Source organism: Triturus cristatus, chromosome 10 (assembly GCF_964204655.1).
Source record: "Triturus cristatus chromosome 10, aTriCri1.1, whole genome shotgun sequence".
NCBI classification, from domain to species: Eukaryota; Metazoa; Chordata; class Amphibia; order Caudata; family Salamandridae; genus Triturus; species Triturus cristatus.
The window spans coordinates 195,438,553-195,457,911 of NC_140593.1; the positions used below are offsets into that span (position 1 = coordinate 195,438,553).

At 46.3% G+C, this 19,359-nt stretch overlaps 1 protein-coding gene across 1 annotated transcript in view; it reads left to right on the forward strand.

Annotated features, from left to right (window-relative positions):
- Positions 1-19,359, forward strand: part of LOC146789198 (anterior gradient protein 3-like) — a 125,600-nt gene that overhangs the window by 40,872 nt on the left and 65,369 nt on the right. Inside the window, exon 2 of the mRNA XM_085630796.1 lies at positions 6,620-6,757. Within this exon, the coding sequence (XP_085486922.1) occupies positions 6,652-6,757 (106 nt within the window). The 5' untranslated portion in view covers positions 6,620-6,651. The remainder of the gene's footprint in view (positions 1-6,619; positions 6,758-19,359) is intronic.

Consider the following 19,359-nt stretch of genomic DNA (forward strand, 5'->3'; position numbering starts at 1 on the left):
GAAGTCTTAGCTGGTTTCGGTTTCTGCGGAACCCCCCCCCCCCTCTTTCTCTTTACTGTAGGGTCGGGTGTGGATCCCGTAGGTTTTGACAGGACTGCTGCCCTCGTGGCCCTTTGGGTTTTCTGGGTTGGTTCAGGGGCAGGAACAGGAGGAACAGTAGATATCGGGCCCATGGATATCTCTAGGTCTGGATTTGATTCTAATTCAGTAACTCTGTTTGGGCTCAGAGATTTTCTGGGAGTAATACCGGATGCCAAGCCACCCAGAGATGATCTTTTATAAGCGAAAGGCTCCAAAGATAGGCGTCGCTCCGTTATCTCAATCATGTGCGAGTGCAGAGTTCGCCCTAGTTAAAAAATGATCAAGTGTCCCCACGATGCTTCCTCCTATTTGCGCACCCTTTCCCTTTCCATCTCGCTTACTCATCTTGCCCAGTTTACTCGCTGCTGCCTATCGTCGTAGCAGGAGTGAGAGCGGACAATAACAATGCGAGTGCCGATGCCCCCTGTATTAATAAAGTCAATGAAATGGTACCTTTTGAAAACGCAGATCTTTGGGGGGCCCAGCCCAGTCTCCTCCGGGCTTGGACGGGCCCGCCCTTGGCCTGGGCTTCGCCTGGCGTGGCCTGGTCGCGTCCCCGCACACATCCCGCGGTCCGGCGTGCAAGTTAAATAGCACGACCGCGAACTAATAATCCTGGAACTTGTGGTCCTTCTAGTGGGAGACAGCAGCAGGGTGCCAAACAACAAAGTCCCGAAAAGCGCTACAAAGCGCCACGGTCCGGCGTGCAGGTTAAATAGCGCGACCGCGCGTTAATAATCCTGGAACTTGTGGTCCTTCTAGGGGGAGACAGCAGCAGGGTTCCAAACAACAAAGTCCCGAAAAGCGCTACAAAGCGTCGCGGTCAGGCATACAGGTTAAATAGCGCGACCGCGTGCTAATAATCCTGGAACTTGTGGTCCTTCTAGGGGGAGACAGCAGCAGGGTTCCAAACAACAAAGTCCCGAAAAGCGCTACAAAGCACCGCGGTCCCGGGTGCAGGTTATATAGCGTGACCGCGCGCTAATAATCCTGGAACTTGTGGTCCTTCTAGGGGGAGAGAGCAGCAGGGTTCCAAACAACAAAGTCCCGAAAAGCGCTACAAAGCACCGCTGTCCGGCGTGCAGGTTAAATAGCGTGACCACGTGCTAATAATCCTGGAACTTGTGGTCCTTCTAGGGGGAGACAGCAGCAGGGTTCCAAACAACAAAGTCCCGAAAAGCGCTACAAAGCGCTGCGGTCCGGCGTGCAGTTAAATAGCGCGACCGTGCGCTAATAATCCTGGAATTTGTGGTCCTTCTAGGGGGAGACAGCAGCAGGGTTTCAAACAACAAAGTCCCAAAAAGCGCTACCTCTTGATCTTAGCAAAATGCAGGGTGGCTATGGTATGGGGTAGTCGCCATGCCCCTAGGGAGCAGGATTGGCTTTGGGATGTCGCGTCCTGAAGCGACAAATTATCTCACTACTGGGACGTGATGCCTCCCAAATCTCACCCTATAGATATCTAAGAACCCTTACGTGATTACTTAAAGTCTAAGATGGGCTCCATTGATTCGCCCCCATATGCCAACCCTTCCAGTCAGGACAGCCAAAATATTCTAGATTAAGCCGGATGTATGACGTTACAACGCATGCTGTTACAACGCATGCTGTTACAACGAAAGTTTTACAACACGAGTGCATTGACAACGCAGGACATTACAACGCAAGTCTTTACATCGACTTGTACTAGATGGCGTGCTAACATTAAAAAAGTGTAATTTACTAATCCAACTCCAGTCCACGTAACAGTAGGGAAGGTTTTGGGATAGTAAACTACACTATTTTTAATGTTAGCACGCCATCTAGTGCAAGTCGATGTAAAGACTTGCGTTGTAATATCCTGCGTTGTCAATGCACTCGCGTTGTAACAGTTTCGTTGTAATGGTAGTGCGTTGTAAAAGTTGCGTTGTAAAGGTTGTTCCCCGATTAAGCCCCTCTCGCCTGTCAATTACTCGGTGTGTGCCCAGCCTGGCCTGTTCAGGGATTGTAAACAAGGACAAATTATCAGCGCAGAGCAGTGTGGATGCCATCACCACTCATATGTCCATATAGGGAACCATCACCAGGTTTGGACTGGTCTCATCTCACTGTGTCCCCCTGGGGGAAGTAGAATATGATCACCTTATGGATTCCTTCCATGGACTAATTGCCATTGTTTGATGCTACTTGTGTTTTCATTGGTCTCTATAGTCTCTCCTTTTTTTGCTATTGTTTGCTATGTTGCTTCGAGGCCATGTCTGAAGATCTAACCAAACGTTGCTCATATTGTCAATTGCTTACACTTGGCTCTTTGTTTGTCTATGACTTTAAATGCAAATAAATAAAGCTAGCATTTTTGGGGGGAAGTTTTCATCTCACCATATAACACATATTTTATAATGTTCTGCTTATAGTTACAAAGCACCATACCCATGGGACAGCTAGGAGAGACCTTAGGGGTAATATATATGTAGAAATGTGGTAGTTTGAGGTTTTGAAAGTTCCTTTAATTCTAAAGTTAGATTTCCATATAAGTTAATGTTAAAAACAGTCTGCAAGATGGGGCTGATTTTTAAAACGACTGCAGGCACCACAGAAATGCACATTTAAGTGTATTAATTCTACTGGACCTCTAAATGTACATTTCCTACAATATAGTAGGAGCTTAAAGGTAGGTTGTCAGTGGCAATTGTAATTATACCTAATTACCATAGGCTCTGGTTTTGGTTCTGGTTTGCAGAGCCCAGGGCACAAGCAGAGTCACAAAACCAGCACATAGTAGTCAAAATGGGACATAAAAAACTGTGGGGACACCGCTAACATGTTCTGATTTCTCACAGCATGTATCAGACATTTTAGTATAAAATATTTTAAAGGCTGGAATACCCTCATAAAACATTGTATATTTCACAATTTAAATATATACAGTTCAATATCTTGAATTGGGCCTACCTCACTCCACGTATACTATAGTTCCAGGAGCATCTGCTCAGTGTTTTCGCTGTCCACCATTTAACGCTGACTTATTGCATATGCTCTGGTCATGTCCATCACTTTCTGCATAGTGGCGAATATGCTTGAATCACTGTCAAACATGACGGGCTACATTCTCCTGAACTGCCCATACGTGATGTTGTTGGGTTGATACCCCTGCCCTAAACTCGACAAAGCCTCACTAGTCTCCTGGACTTGGCTCTTTTGCTGGTAAAGCATGATAATATGATTTGTTGGAAAAATCCAACACCCCCAGCTATTGAAATTTGGGCAATAATTACTATTTCTTGCTTTTGTTCAGAGAGCACATTAATGCTCTGAGAGCAGCGGACTGGGCTAAGCAAACATTTCCTAGCCTATTCATGGGGATTCCCTAGTTGAAAGCTTCATTGAATGTACCAAATATGATACACGCCAACTGTAAGATGATGCTGACACATTTCTTTTTTTCTACCTTCTTTTTTTTATCTACACCAATGTTAATGCACTTTGTTTATCACATTAGTAAGTGGTTACCCAACCTAGTCCTAGGGGAGAGGCGTTCTCCTACCCTCTGACATGTTTTGTTACTGTGGGTCCAGACTCCTTTGATGAAACCTTGGACATTGAGGGGTAACAGCGGCGGGGTGAGGAGGGTGGGTTGTAGTTGGATGCTATGCTTCTCTTGATTTGCTCCTGTCTTTTTCCATAACAGAAAATTCTTTGTAGTCTTTTTTCATGTATACTGTCCATACGAATACCACAATGTGTCTGCACATTATAATTTCAACATATCGCCATCTTACTATGGTACTGCTGTATTGCTAACACCACCTACTTCAATTAAAATTATGATTAAAGATTTGGGGCCACATGTATCAAGATTTGGAATAACAATTACCTAATTGCGATTTTCAGTGTACTGCAGTTAGGTAATCACTATTCCAAATGTGTGAATTTCCAAGAGTTTCAATTAGCGATTCGTAGGGGCTGACAAATCAACCTACCTGATTAATAATAATGAGGTAGTTGCCTGCTGTCAGAGGACCACCATGTCTGTGATTGCTTGTAAATAAAACAAGCATTTTTTTTCTCCAGTCCTTTTTTCTTAAACCAAAATGGGTTTGCGTTTAAAAAACTAAAATGAAAATTTTTCTTCAAATTTTTTATGGTCAGGCATTGTCACCATTCCCTTGGGGACCCCTTCCTATTTGTGAATGGGTTACGACCAATTTGAGGTTATTGGTAAATTGCAAATGTTTTGCAACCGCTTTGATGGTCACAAAACATTCATACATACCGCTGCGATTCGCTATTTGGAAGGGACGCCCTAAACAAGCCACTTCCAAATAATGAATAGCTAACCCATTTTGCGATTCATGGAAAATAGGGTTTGATACATGTAAATAGCCTTTTTTGCATTCGCAAATGGGCCAATTCTGCGAATCGGCCCATTTGTGAAGACAAAATTGGTTGATACATGTGATCCAAAATATTTTAAGTGCATTTGAGGCTTCCTGAGATAATCCTTTTTTTTTTAAATCCAAGGAAATCTTAACACAGATTATCTTCTCATTTGTTTGTTTTCCAGCCACCTACATCAGGTATTTTCCAAAGGGAAATATTGACATTCACTTAATAAGAGAGATCACCGATCAACCATGCTCAGCCACCTTCTTTATTTCCCTTTCCTTCATTTGCTTATTTGGATCTTTACAAGCTACCTATATTTATGGGTGAGGAGTAGGCTGATTGGTTTGCTTTTAGAAATGTTTGACCATCTTTATTTCTTTTTAATTTGTTTGCTGTTGTATGTTATGGTATGTTTATTATGTTATATTACATTATATTTGATATGTATGTGGAGTTTGCCGAATAGCTTCTAAACGCCTCAGCATAATTCTAAAACCAAATTACAATAGTGAAATGTTGTATTTGTATCCTAATCCCAAATTACATTGAGTTTCTGGTGCATTTATTAAAAGGCATGTGTTGTCACTTTCAATTTAGATGAATGGTTTAATAATCCTTCATGTTTACTCTAAACTATTTCGAAAATACAAGACTTAACTCAGGGGCTGATTCAGAGATTGGTGGAGAGGGTATTCCATCGCCGCTGTGATGAAGTACCCCCAAACTGAAGGTCCAACCTCCTGATTTCCAGACGGGCAGACCTTTAGTATGTCAGTGTTGGAGACTACTCCGCTGACATTCTCCTCTGACGCCATGGTGGAGGAAGGGCCTTTAGAAGTTTGGAGACTCAACTGCCCACTAGATTTGGGTGGTCAAAAGGCCAGTTTTTACTATCCGTCACCTCTGTGTAAAACCTGGCATTAAGGGCAGTGAAAACTGCTAAATTGCCTCCACAACCAAGAGAGACAACTCCCTTGTTAAATGGCCATTAGTTTTCGTATTTTCAAAAACAAAATCCCCCTTTGGGATTTTATTTTTGAAAATTCAAACACATTTTAAAGTTTTGACGGATGGTACGAACATATTGACCTGTACCGCCCGTCAAACTTTTAGGGCCATAATTATGTATGCATTGCCTCACTTTTGCAGCATGCAACAGGGCGCATGTACAACTCAACCCTAAAATGCGATATATCAAGCCACGCACGGCCCTCTTGCGTGGCCCTGACAGTCTTGGTAAATCAAGAGTAACATAACGCAGAGGAAATCACTGCTTTGCGTTACTCTGCCCCAGAAGGCTGTGCATGGTTTTTCCCACACAAAACCCATTGAATTTGATGCATTCCAGATTTACCATTTATGGTAGATCTGGGAATACACCAAATTGCAATGCCTTCCCAGAGTAAGTGAACCTATGTGAAATATTTTTATTTCTCCTCGCTTTGTCCTCTTTCTATGTATAGAAAAAGGAAACTGCCTCAGAGATTTATTTTGTGCAGGAGGTGCTTGTGTTGGCGCTAGGCAGCACATTGTGTGCCAGCACTGGAAAAAGGCAGGAATTAATACATACAGAACATTCCTGCCTTTCCCTGTAATGCAGCGCATCAAGGTGACTTGCTGCGTTGTGATACATTTTCATAAATATGGCCCTTAATTGATTGAGATTGCCAATGTTCAGAGATGACCCTTGGTATGGTGGGAGCAAAGTTCTCCGCCATACTAATTCTTAAACCTCCATCAGCCAAACTCTAAAGCATGCCCTTAGAAGAAGAAAACTCGCGCGAGAAGAGTCCCCAATCTAACTTTATTTACCAGATGTTCAACTACAAGAATGTTCTACTTCACTCTTTAAAATAAAGTCTGTTGTTTATTTCTGTCGCCGCTGTTCGAGCCATGTTCCATCTTGTTCGTATTCTTGTTGGCTGTCTTCTGTAGGGCATATGCATTCTGCCATTTTACACTGACCATAAGCGTAATCTTTGTGAGGGGCATTCGGCTCTACGTATCCTAGCAAAATGTTAACAAGCAGAGCTTCTTGTGGAAAGAACAAAAGATTGATTTGCAGAATAAGATGCTTTTTTTAAAAAAAAAGAAAAACAATGTTGATTCAGAACATTTTGGGGAAATGTTGTCCTACTAACAGAGTGGATATTGCTTTCTGTTTTTTCACTAGAGCTGCTGTTTGAGAAGCAGATTAGACTCAAAATGGTGCGTTCAACGTTGGCCTTGTCCCTCCTGCTGATTGCTGTAACATACAACCTAGCCATGGCAATAAATAAAGAGAAAAGAGCCCCACAAACATTATCAAGAGGTCAGTTTTATATTTTGTGTCAATGATATATTATTTGAAAACTATCGATTTTATACTACAAAATACAGTTCTTCATTCAATAATTACAGTTACAGTTTACTCAATTCGTCATTTTAATGTTTTTTGTTTTTTTAGCACCATGTTAAACAAATGTTATGGTATATTTAAGCAAATATTATAATATCGCGTAAGTATCCCTCCCATGTTTGCTATTATATTTTCAATAGATACAAACTATTGTGCTCACGATAAATAACCAAGCACGGTTTTTCTCTGTATTGATTGAGTCCAAGACAACTGTCTTAGTATGTAATATGAACCCTAGATTTGTAAAATGAATAATACGTTTTTGTGCTCAAATGTACTATTTTTAATAGATATATATTTCATTATATGGAGATTTTTTTTAAATAAGTATATATTGTATGATTTTAAATAATCAAACAATGATCTTAAATGACCATAGTATATGTTAATGAGTATATCACAGAACACTTGCCCGTGTCTATCATACCAATGAATAGACCACTCTGTAAGCATGTTTTCAATATTTTCATAGCGGTCCATTGATCCATTCATCCTTCCGTACATCTGACAATAACTCCATTCATTCACACAACCCAACACTCGTGAATTCGTCTCTCGAAAAATAATTTTTTCAAATGCACCACTCATATGGGCTTGAATTAGCAAAAAATGAGTAAAAAATGTAATCTTGTTCATGGCAGGGTGAGCCAAAATGTGTCTTGCCTGGCGCCCCAAAATGACTTATGATGTTCCTGTGGTGTGGTGTAGCAGTTGTTGAATCAGCTCACCAACCCTTTGTGAAGCTATGGCTCTTTGTTACATGAGGGTATGAAACAGAGACCTTAAAGTGAGAGCTCATCACACACCAAACTGGGTGCTTTATCCACACTAGTAGAGAAACAAACAGTGCTTTATTGTAATCACTGTCGGTGCTCTAATCCTTTTGTGCCCTTCAGGTGCACTAGTGCCTGCGCGGACTCATATTTTCTCATTGTGCAAACAGTCATTCACGAATTAGAAGACATGGCTTGATTGTCAGACATTCCAAAAGCCTTTGGGTTCCCTCTTCAGCTTGGCAACATTTTAGACTGGTGATGTAATATACAATGGTGTGAATGGTATGTAGAGGTAAGTTATTGGTGCCATGAAATTTGATTATGGTCCGTGAATGAATATTAAACTTTATTTGGTACTAATGTTGATATTCAAGACCTACCCTTTTGGTCAAGATCTAGGGTCTGTCTAGATGGGAAACTGTCTTTACATCGAAGTGTTACGTCGCATGCCATTACAACGCATGTCGTTGCAACGTGAAAGGCTTGTTGCAAGGGTGGGAAGGTGTTGGATTTTGCTCCAACACCTTCCCTACTGTTGCACACACTGGAGTTGGAATAGTAAATTATACTATTCCAACTTCCAGCGCACCCTCAACAGCAAGTCGGGGCAAAGTATGCGTTGTAACGGCATGCATTGTAATGGCATGCGTTGTAACGTCAGTATGTGACGTTATATTGTTATAAACACCAATAAATGTGAAAGTAGAATATGTTTGAGAATGATCTTGACATTTACAGATATGAATCAATGAGTAATATGCTCTCCAGGCTGCTCTGTGCCTTAGTTCTGTTATTATGCAGAGAATTATATTCATATTGTCAGACATAAACAATGGTCTTCTCCATTGATCTGTGTGTCTTGGTTTCATATTATCATAGCTAGGGCTTTAAATAAATAGGCGGACAAACAGTTTACCAGAAATACCGACATGTGGACGAATGGGCAGTGTCACAAAGAATTGCCAACCTGAAAACCCTTTCTGTGCTCATTAGCCTGTCAACTGGAACAACATATTGAAGAGCCAGTCATTGTAAACAATGGAGCGAAGCGACCTCCAAGGATATTCTTACAAGGTCTGGTGGGCTAAAAGAATGTGCTGTTTGGCCTGTGCAAGCTGAGTCATGATCCCAGGCCCATTGTCCACTCATTCATTTCATAATACAGGTGCATGGATCCGGGCAAACTAGTTTAGAAGCATCTTTAAAATCCTGTATTAAAGGAAATCACTGGCTCTTAATATACCGTAGTTGTATGGGCGAACAGCATAATCAGTGTTAAATAAAACAAAGAAATCGTGACATGGTTTAGTACACATGTACGGTCAATAAATTATTAGCAATTAGCATTCGTCAAACACCGACACTGACAAATAAATTGATAAAAAAATAGATAAATTAACCATATATCTGCTCTCTCTCCCTTGCAAAGTTAAAAAAGGTACATTTAAGACATTTCAAGAACAGTTTTTTATAAGTAGCTACAATGTTTTAAAGGATGAGCCCACCACCAACTTTTTCCTGTGGGTGGATAATCATTATTCGATATTTAAAAATTGGTAAGGGGTCGAGCCTTGGGAAACTGGCCTCATCAGTAGCAGATGTGGGGCCTTGATTGTGAACATTTGCAAGATTCAACCTGCATGAACTGAGACATGCTGATACAAAACAATGAACCAACTCTGAAAAATCCTACTCTGCAAGGTATTGTGCGCTGCCTTGCTTATTCATGGTAAACAGAGTAAAATTCAACATGATCTGACACATGACATATGCCAGTTTAAAGACAAACTAGAAAGGATTACCGGGTCAATTTATAATAGGGCATGGAACAGGTGAACTGCAAGAAAACAACCTTTAAGTGTTTTGAGAAATGGGAAATACGCCTCACAATATACACAATATAACAATACTTCAGTTGCTGTACATTTTAATAAACAAAAACGTGATGTTACACTATTTTCATTTCTGATTTTAAAATTTGTCTCAAATGAATCCAGAGGGGTAAACCACTGTCATAGCATGACTCCTTTTTCAGACATGCACATTTTTGGGATATGAAGATTGGAGACTCCTAACATCCCTACTTTTTTTTTTTTTGTGAAACTTTATTTATAAATTTATCACAAGAGAACAAATAGAGCGATATCACTTGCCAGTCAGGGATTACACAGCTCAATACAGTCCAAGATCCATGGGACCCATGTACCTCTCCGTCGATCCATACATCCAAGGTAGTTACAGACATCAAGAAACAAGACACTCCAACCTCAAACCACTCTGCCCAAGCTCTCTCAAGGCCTACCCCTCCGCATCCTAGGCCCCACCAGGCTAGTGAAGTGCACAGGATCCAGACAAGCGTACATGGCAGCGAACATTATGTGCGCGGGCCGACCAGTGTGTGCGGCAGCCCCCCATCCCCACCTAGGAATCCTCTGTATGAGCTAGCATGTATCTCTGGAGAGGGGCCCATATGTCTGAGGGTCACGAGGCTCTGGGCAGCGTCTCCGCATACCGTGTCAGTTGGTCCTGGCTATACGTCAGGTCATGCAACCAGTCCTTAAACTTGGGGGCCCGCCCTCTCCCCCAGCGACACGCCACCCTGTGCTTGGCGAGCAGCAAGGCCAACGTAGCATATTTGCGGCACGCCCTGGGGATGTGCTTCGTGTAGCCTAAAAGAGCAATCAACGGGTCTACCGCCACTGGCTGTTCTATCATCTCCGCGAGCGCCCCAAAAACACAGTTCCAATACTCCATCACCGCCGGGCATTCCTAGGCCAGATGCATAAACCCGGCCCCCTCTCTGCCGCACCTATCGCAACAATCTGAGTCTCTCAGCCCGAATCGACACAATCTAGCCGGCGTGTAGTACATGCGCTGCAAGTACTTGTAATGGATAATTCGAAGCCGAGCGCTGCCCGAGATCTCTGCTGTCTGCAAGCAGCAATAAAGGCACTGGTCATCCGTAAGCGATCTGCCCATGTCATGTTCCCACTGTTTTCGGGCGTCCCCACTGAGGTAGTCTCCTTCCGCTCGTATCAGTCGATATAGGTTAGACACCGCGTGTCCAGGGGACCTACATAGCAACAGTTGCTGCATGGGCTTGAGAGATTCCGGTTCCCATGGGAAATCCGGAAACAGGGTCCGTATTCCCTGTCGCAGTCGCACATAAAGAAACATCTCCAACGGTGTCGGTCGCAGGTCGCCGAAAAATTGTGCGGAGCTACAAAAGGTCCCGTTACAGAATAGATCCCCCCAAGTCTGCTTGCGCACACGAGCACACAACTGCCGAAAACCCGTCTCTTGCAGCAGTGATAGACCAGGGTGGTATGTCAAGGGCAAGGCTGCCGAGTAGATATACGGCGCTCCCATGACCTTTCTAATGTAGTGCCACGCTCCGACCGTGCTCGTACTTGTCGACATGTCTCTCCCCCGTGTACGGGGCGGTTCGTGAATCACCCCATCCAGGGGTATCGGGTCCGCTAGCCAGTGCTCCGCCGCCACCTGCGGCATACAATCCGGAGGGTGGACCCAGTAGTACAGGTAGTGTGCCTGAGCACAAGCGTGGTATAATTCGAAGTCCGGGACATCAAGGCCCCCCTGCGCCACTGGTCTCGTAAGTGACGCCCACTGGACTCTCGGCTGCTTACCCCCCCAGAAGAGGCGCAGTAATTTGGACCGCAGTGTTCTGAAGAATTCTCGTCCCGGGTAATAGGGGAGGTTTAAAAATAAATATAGGAATTGTGGCAGCACCACCGTCTTGATCAGCGAGGCCCTCCCCGCCATCGTCAACGGCAGGGAGACCCATCGCGTAACACTGGAGGCAAGCCGGCCCATAGCCATTCCGTAGTTTAGTCGGATCATTTTGTCCCTGTCCCCCGATATCTGGATACCAAGGTATCTCAGATCCGTATCACACCAGGTTAACGGGTAATCAAGGGGAAATCTGTGCACTGCCGGAGTCAGAGGCCATAGCTGCGACTTTCCCCAATTTATAGTAATGCCAGAGAGTTTCCCGAATATTATAAATTCACGCAGTAGCGGATTCAGATTGCTTTGGGGGTCTCTGACATACAGCGTCAGGTCATCGGCATATAACGAGATCAGTATTTGTCTCAGAGGGCAACGGAGTGCACGGTCATTGTGGTGCTTCCGCAGTCTGCATGCCAGGGGCTCAACCGCCAGCGCAAAGAGCAGGGGGGATAGGGGGCAGCCCTGTCTAGTCCCTCTAGTAATGGGGATCGCGTCCGACACCCGTCCATTAATGGACACTCTAGCTGATGGCTGCCGATAGAGGAGCCCTACCCAGGATAAAAACCCCGCGGGAAATCCCATTCTGCCCAGGACTCCAAACAGGTAGTCCCATTCCACAGAGTCGAACGCTTTTGTGGCGTCGAGAAAAATTGCGGCCAGAGGCAGCTCAGGCGCTAAATTCTGCATGACAGAGAACAGTGTGTGGAGATTGTAGGAGGTCGCCCTCCCAGGAATAAAGCCGGCCTGGTCTGGCAGCACCAGTTTGTCGATTAGGAGGAGTACCCGGTTTGCAATAATCTTCGCCAGAATTTTTGTGTCACAGTTCAGGAGCGACAGGGGTCGATAGGAGCAACAGAGCGTGGGCTCCTTACCAGGCTTCAGGAGGGACACGATCATCGCCTCCCTCATCGAGGGGGGGAGTAGTCCAGCCTCCAAGGATTCCCCGTACACCTCCCGCAGGGCCGGGGCCATAATATCGATATATTCCTTATAGAACTCAGGTGGCAGGCCGTCGAGGTCCGGCGCCCTGCCGGACTTCTGCTGCATAATGGCCTCCCGTATTTCATCGAGTTCGAACGGTGCACACAAAAATTCATGGTGGTGATCCTCCAGCCACCCCAGTGCCACATCTCCGAGGAAGGAGTCTAGCTCCAGATCATCCCCGCGTTGCGTAGCGTACAGTGTTGCATAGTGATCCATGAAAGCTGCCTGTATGTCCACCGTGTTTCTACATACGCCACCCCCCTCATTCTGTATCTCAAGAATAGAGGAGGAGCCTTTGGGTTTTCTAATTGCATCCGCTAGCATTCTCCCCGGTCGCTCCCCTTCGCCATATCTCCGGGCCTGCCAATATTTCCCCATAAACCGGGCCTCCCGGGTCGCCTCGTCAACATATTCCGTCAAGTGTTCTCTAAATTCGGTCGATGCTTGTCTGCCATCTCCCTCCACCATGCGCACCTCTAATGCCCTCAGCGTCTCCTCCAGTCTCTGGAGCCGCCTCCTGATGTCCCGCAACACTCCGAAACTTTTGGCTATGCACACCCCTCTAATTGTGACCTTAAAGGCCTCCCATATCGTGGCTATCGATTGCACCGACCCCCTGTTCCGCTGAAAGAAGTCTTGAATCTCTTCCTCCAATTCCGTGCGGAACACCTCGTCCAGCAAGGCCGCGGGCTGAAGGCGCTAGAGAGGGCGAGTTCCCCCCCCCCCTAATACGTCAATCGTTAAATGAACCGGAGCGTGATCGGAGTAAGTGCGTGCTAAGTGGCTGACCCCTTTTATATTCGATGTGGGTGTCTGTGTCGCCATTCATCTACAAGTCCTCCCTCCTCCAAGATGCCCAGCAGCACGGCCTGCGATCTAGTGTAGTGTCGCGGCTGCGCGACGGACCTGTCCAACCGGGGATCCAGCGTCCCATTAAAGTCCCCAACCCATAGTATGTGTGTGGTGTCTAGTGCTATCACCTTACCCCAGAGTAATGAGAAAAATTCAGGGGCGTCCACGTTCGGACCATAGCAGCTGACCAAAGTGATTGTGTCATGTCCCAGTCTTCCCCATACTATGGCATACCGTCCCTGTGGGTCTTGTATCCCTCCCAGAGGCTGAAAGGGCACCTGCCGTTTAATAAGAATTGCCACCCCCCGGGCGTATGAGGAGTAAGAGGCAAACAGGCGGTACCCAGCCCACCAACTAGCACATAAGGTAGAGCGCTGGGGGGTAAGGTGGGTTTCCTGCAGAAAGGCCACTCCGATGTGATGACGGTCCAGATAGGACAGCACCTGCCTTCGCTTTCTGGGATCCCCCAGCCCTCTCACATTCCAGGTCATCACTCCTATATCACCTATCTGCGGCATGCATCCCTGCTAAGAAATCCGCTATGCGGAGGGCGGACCGTAACTCTAGTGAGGTGTCATCAGTGTCCGTACCCAAGCATCCCGACCATGTTCTCTCTATCAGTTCAAAGTTGTGAAGCTCAGTTTCCCCATCTACCCCCCTTCCCTCCTCCCACTGAAACATCCCAATTATGCCAGTACTGTGTCTCCCTCCCCCCTCCCTACCCATTAAACAGTTCCGCAACTTGGCCAGTAAGCCTGCCATTTGAAGGCGGAAACCACTCACAGTTGTAGTCAGGGGTTCTCCCAAGTGGGGGCTTTACACCAGGCGGCAGCCAGCTTCTCCTGCTCCCCCCAGAGGCGCAGAGTAGTACCCCGCTTCCTCCAGAGGCAGCTAGGGTGCCCGGTGTGGATCGTGTGAGTTCCAGCATGCCAAGTGCTTACTATTCCAGGTATGCGGACAGCACAGCGACCAAGGGTGCAGGGGCCTCACCAAGCCCACCTAGCCAGTTCCAAAAGCACCCTGTCACCTGTCTTCCATTAGTCGATGTGGTGGGTGTCCCCGAGCCCTCTGCTGAACTGGATGTTTTATTACGCCGTTTCACTTGGTTCAGGAATTCCTCCGCCTGTTGCGGCCTGGTGAAGGACATCTGTCGCCCCTGATGGGTAATCCTCAAGCGCGCCGGGTAGAGCAGGGCGTAGTCGATCTGTGTCTGACGCAGTTTTTGTTTTACTGGGAGGAAGCGCCGCCTGTCTTCCTGTACGGCTGCGGTAAAGTCCGGGTAGATCGTGAAGGTTATGCCGTCATAGTTGAGTTGCTTCTTCTCCCTCACCACCCTGAGTGCCACATCTCGATCCCGGTAGTTTAGGAGGCGAGCTTCTATGGGCGGGGGCGGGCCACCCACTGGCGGCTTTGGTCCCAGCGAGCGGTGCGCCCTCTCAACTACAAACTGGGGAGATAGGGCCTCCGCACCTACCACCGCCAACAGCAGCTTCTCTATGTACAGCTCCATCTTGCCCATGCTGGTACTCTCTGGTATGCCTAGGAGGCGGAGGTTGTTGCGTCGACTGCGCGCCTCCATGTCCTCGCTCCTGGCAGCGATCACCTTCAGCAGTTTCTCCATCTGGGTCACGGTTTGCTGCATGTGCGTGGCGGCGTCTTCCGAGTCCGAGATTCTTTTTTCGGCTTCTTTAAGTCTATCTTCGTGCCCGTCTAGTTTGCGGACTATGGTGTCCATCCTCGTGTTCATGTAGTCTATCTTGGACGCAATTGTCTCTATGCCCTGTCGCACTTCGAGAAGGATGGCCTTCATGTCCGTCTCAGCTTCTGGGGGCTGTTCGCGAGTGCCTGGCGCGTCAGCCCCTGTGCCCTCCGGGACCGCCTTGGAGCTCTTTTTGGACTCGAAAGGGAGTCGCGACTGCCGCGTGTCTGTCTTCCCCATCTCGCGGCGGTTGAGGCCGGCCAGCTGCCCCCAGTTCACACCGCTCCACCACCAGCAGTCTATTCTCCGCAGTCCAGGCGGGAGACACTCGTCCTCCTCTCTCCCACCTATGGCTCCCTTCTGGAGTAGTGTGCCGCTTCAGGCTACCTCTGGGCGACTCTCTTTGTTATCCTCTCTCCCGGTCACACGTGGCATCACCCCATCCATCGGCTCTCACCACCGGCACAGTCCAGCCCGCCGGTCCGCACTCCCTCTTATCTAGTAACGCCCTGTGGGTCTGGTGGCCGGAGCGTGGATATCTACCAGGGGCGGACCCCGTGACGGCCAGTCAGTTCTCAGCCCTGCAGCCAGGTTCTCACTGATTCAGTTGTGGGGACACTTCATCAGACTTGGGCCACAGCGCACCCGTGGCACCCGAGCTCGTCCGAGGGTCCAGGCGAGCACAGGCTTCCACAAAGCTCATCTCTCAGCGGAGCTGCCTCACCGCGACGATCGCATCTCCCAGGCACCGCGCCTCCTCGATTCCAGTCATTCACCTCTCACCCAGCACGTCCACCAGCAGCAGGGGTGTCAGCTATGGCTTGTCACGCTGTTACGGGTGATTAAGCGCCTACGTTGCCCGCCGCCTCCTCCATAGCATCGCGTCTCCAGGCAGTATACTTGCGGCGCATCCCACCTTCCGGGACTCGCGGCCGTCCCGCCACCGCACTTCCGATATCACCAGGCCTCAGCTGTTAGCTATGTCTTCAGCTCCGCACCCGGCCGTAGCGCGCCTCTCCGCTCCTGTTTGAGCCCACTCGCCAACAGTGGTGCGGCGGGCAGCACGGCGCCGCGACTCCCCCTTCCAGCACTACTTTAGGTCCCGCGGGGCCTCCTCACCTCGCGGGTGCCGCGTCCTCTCGTAGGCGCGCCCCGCTCGGCCGCGACTTTCAGCGAGGCACAGTTCCAGCCTGCTCCACGCTCTATCGGCGGTCGCTGTCCGCCCGCGGTCCTGCTCTCGCCACAACTTGCACCGTTAGTGCAGCGGCTCACGGGACTTCAGTACCCTGTCTTCCAATTGTCGTAGCGGCATATGGCGAGGATAGATAAGCAGATAAGTTTTCCGGGCTGCGGGAGCTTCACCCAGAGGCGGCCATTGCGCTCTAGCGCCACCTAGCGCCCCCCTCCTAACATCCCTACTTATACATCATTCTGTTCTCTTTGTGCAAGGGTCTCTGAGCCCAGTTCAAACCAGTTCTGTCCTCACTGGTGCAGTATGACCACAGGAGGTGCAAAGGAGACAGGCCCTATTCAGGTGCAAGGAAATCTCCTCCCACTACTCTAAATTCAGCCAAGGTCTATTCAGCTCAGCTCTGAGTCATCCAGGAAGGGCCAGGCACACCTCCTCCCCCCAGTGGCTGTCTACAGTGAATGCACATCCCCTTCCCCTGTCACTCCAAAACCAGACAGTCAATCCACAAACAAGCAGAGGCACACAGAATGGTTAAACAAGAAAATGCCTACTTTCTAAAAGTGACATTTTCAAACACACAATTTAAAAACCATCTTCAGTAAAATATGTTATTTTATTAAATTCTGAGTTCAGAGAGCCTAAACTGTACCTCTCTATCTTGCCCCAATTAGAAGTTATACTTGTAAGATGTTACAAAGTATTTCCCATTCTATCTTATGGGACAGATAGCCTTTCAATAGTGAAAAACTAAATTGGCAGTCTTTCACTATCAGGACAGGCAACACACACACCAGTAAATGTCCAACCTTTCACATACACTGCACCCTGCCCAGGAGTGTAGCTTGGGCTCATCATAGGGGTGCCTAACATGTAAGAAAATGGAAGGTTAGGGCCTGGCAAGTATGTGCACTTGCCAGGTTGACATGGCAGTTTACAAACTGTGCACAAACACTGCAGTGGCAGGTCTGAGATACCTTTTCAGGGCTACCCATGTGGGTGGCACAATCAGTGCTCTAGGACCTATAGCAAGATTTGATTTAAAGGCGCTGGCACACTCAGTGCACTTTACTCAGGGCTTACTAGTAAATCAAATATGCCAATCAGGAAGACCCAATTGTAATAGCAATTTACTCAGGGAGGACTTTGACTTTGACACTGATCAGCAGTGGCAAAGTGACCAAAGCATCTAAGCCAGCAAAACCGAAATCCAGCACAGAATAAAAAATACAGGAGGTTGAGTCAAAAAGTCAGGCGAGACCACACCAAAAATGCCAAGTTTAACATGTAGCATAATTCCATTTGGGGGTCAGAACCAATAGCATGTGTTAGGTGCACAAGAACAAATACAGATCAATTGGATATACTTACTTTAATAGTGGTCTTTACTCCCACACATCCAAAACATAAAAGTACAATTGTAGAGGGTTACCTTTTGTTTTTTCTGAATATCATTTGAGATGTCATCAGTGATGTCACTGACCATGTCATGAGTGATGTAATATGTGAGGTCAAAAGCAGTGCATTGCAGGGGCGTGATTATAGTTAGCTCAGGTAATCATAACTGCTGAATTTGACTGGGTTTTTTACAAGTGAAATCTGGGCCTAACCAGAACATCCCTGTTACCTTTGTTTTTTTCAGTGAAACAAAAATGATAATATGTATATTATATATATATATATATATATATATATATATATATATATATATATATATATATATATATATGGTTATTTTGAGGACCTAGTTTCCATAGATGGAGCCTTTTTTATATTGCTAATAACTTTGGTGCAGTTTGACGAATCATTGTGAAATATTTAAAACTCTTTTGACACTTACTTCAGCTGTTGTCTGGAATGTTTCAGGGTGATTTGTCAAGCGGACGCCCAGAAAAACACGTGTCTGAAAACTAGTTTCCCCTATGCAATTTCCCATTGGAATTTTAGACATGACTAAAGCCTGAACAGCTGAACGAATTACACCACATTTGGCAGAAAGCTAGGTCTTGGTCCAGAAATTTGGTGTAATCTGTTCAGTAGTTTTGGAGGTATTAAAAAAAGATTTAGGTATATCAAGAGATCCACGCACCCATAGCAATGCTGTGTTTGTCTGGCTGCAACTTGAGAGAAAAGCTGGGCCCCCATTTTGTGAATCAAGAGACGGTTTTCAAGGGGGGTCAATATTATGTAAGTAGGATATTAGGGATAAGTGGTCAGGGTAGAGGTATTCTGACCCAATGGGACTGATGGAGGGGGCCCAGAATTTGGAATGCTCTGCCACAGGATCTACGTGACAATCAATCATTTCTACAAATCAGAAAAAAACTTAAATTACTTCTTCTCTCCAAATACCTGAACCCACCCTCCTAAAATACCTGACTTCCCCAATGAACTTCCCCCATCAACCTTCAAAGAGTCTGAACAAATCTACCTCTGAATAGAATATAACTATGCATTCCCCCAACTTTTAAAATAACCTACCATCGCTACCTCTGAACTATATCACCTATCTACTCCACCATCGTTTATATATTATTGAAACGCATGCCCATTGTTTTTATTGTTTGCCTTGCTTATTGTCTGTAAATGTTGCTGTGCATATTCTGTAAAGCGCTGTGTGTTTGCACTATATACAACTCAAAATAAACAAACATATAGGCTAGAAGTAAGAGCAGATCCCTTCTGAGACAGTGAAAGATAATATGCTATCTTGTTGATATTACACTTACGTCTGACCCTAGTTATTTTATGGAATGCTGAAATGCTGAGTTGTGGGCCACCGTCCTACCTTGGGCTTAACACAATTGATTGATATAGGAATTGTGTTACTGTTTTTGCTATAAATAGGTGTAACTGTGCAGCCCTCCACCATATGTGTGGGGCTGTAATGTTGTCTCTTGATATTTGACACTTCTTGTTGTAGATACTGACACTAATGGGGCAAAATGCTTTTATCACACTGTGTGACACCCAGCCACTAAATGGTTGTACTGTGGTTTGAATGTCATTGGGGGCAAGGCCAATGACTGGAGGGTTCAAACGAATTGCCCACTCTATAAATGATGCCCTGTGGACTGTTTCAAAATCTGGATGACAAGTCAAGCAACCCATGGTTGATGACGGTGATGACCGGCCCCTCTCTTTGTATGTACGTAAATATGAGTATGTAATATTTATATTGAGGCTGGTGAGACTAAAATATATTGTATAAGACTGTAAGAAAACGATTTATTTGTGAGAAGTCCCAAAATAAGATCAAAATGAA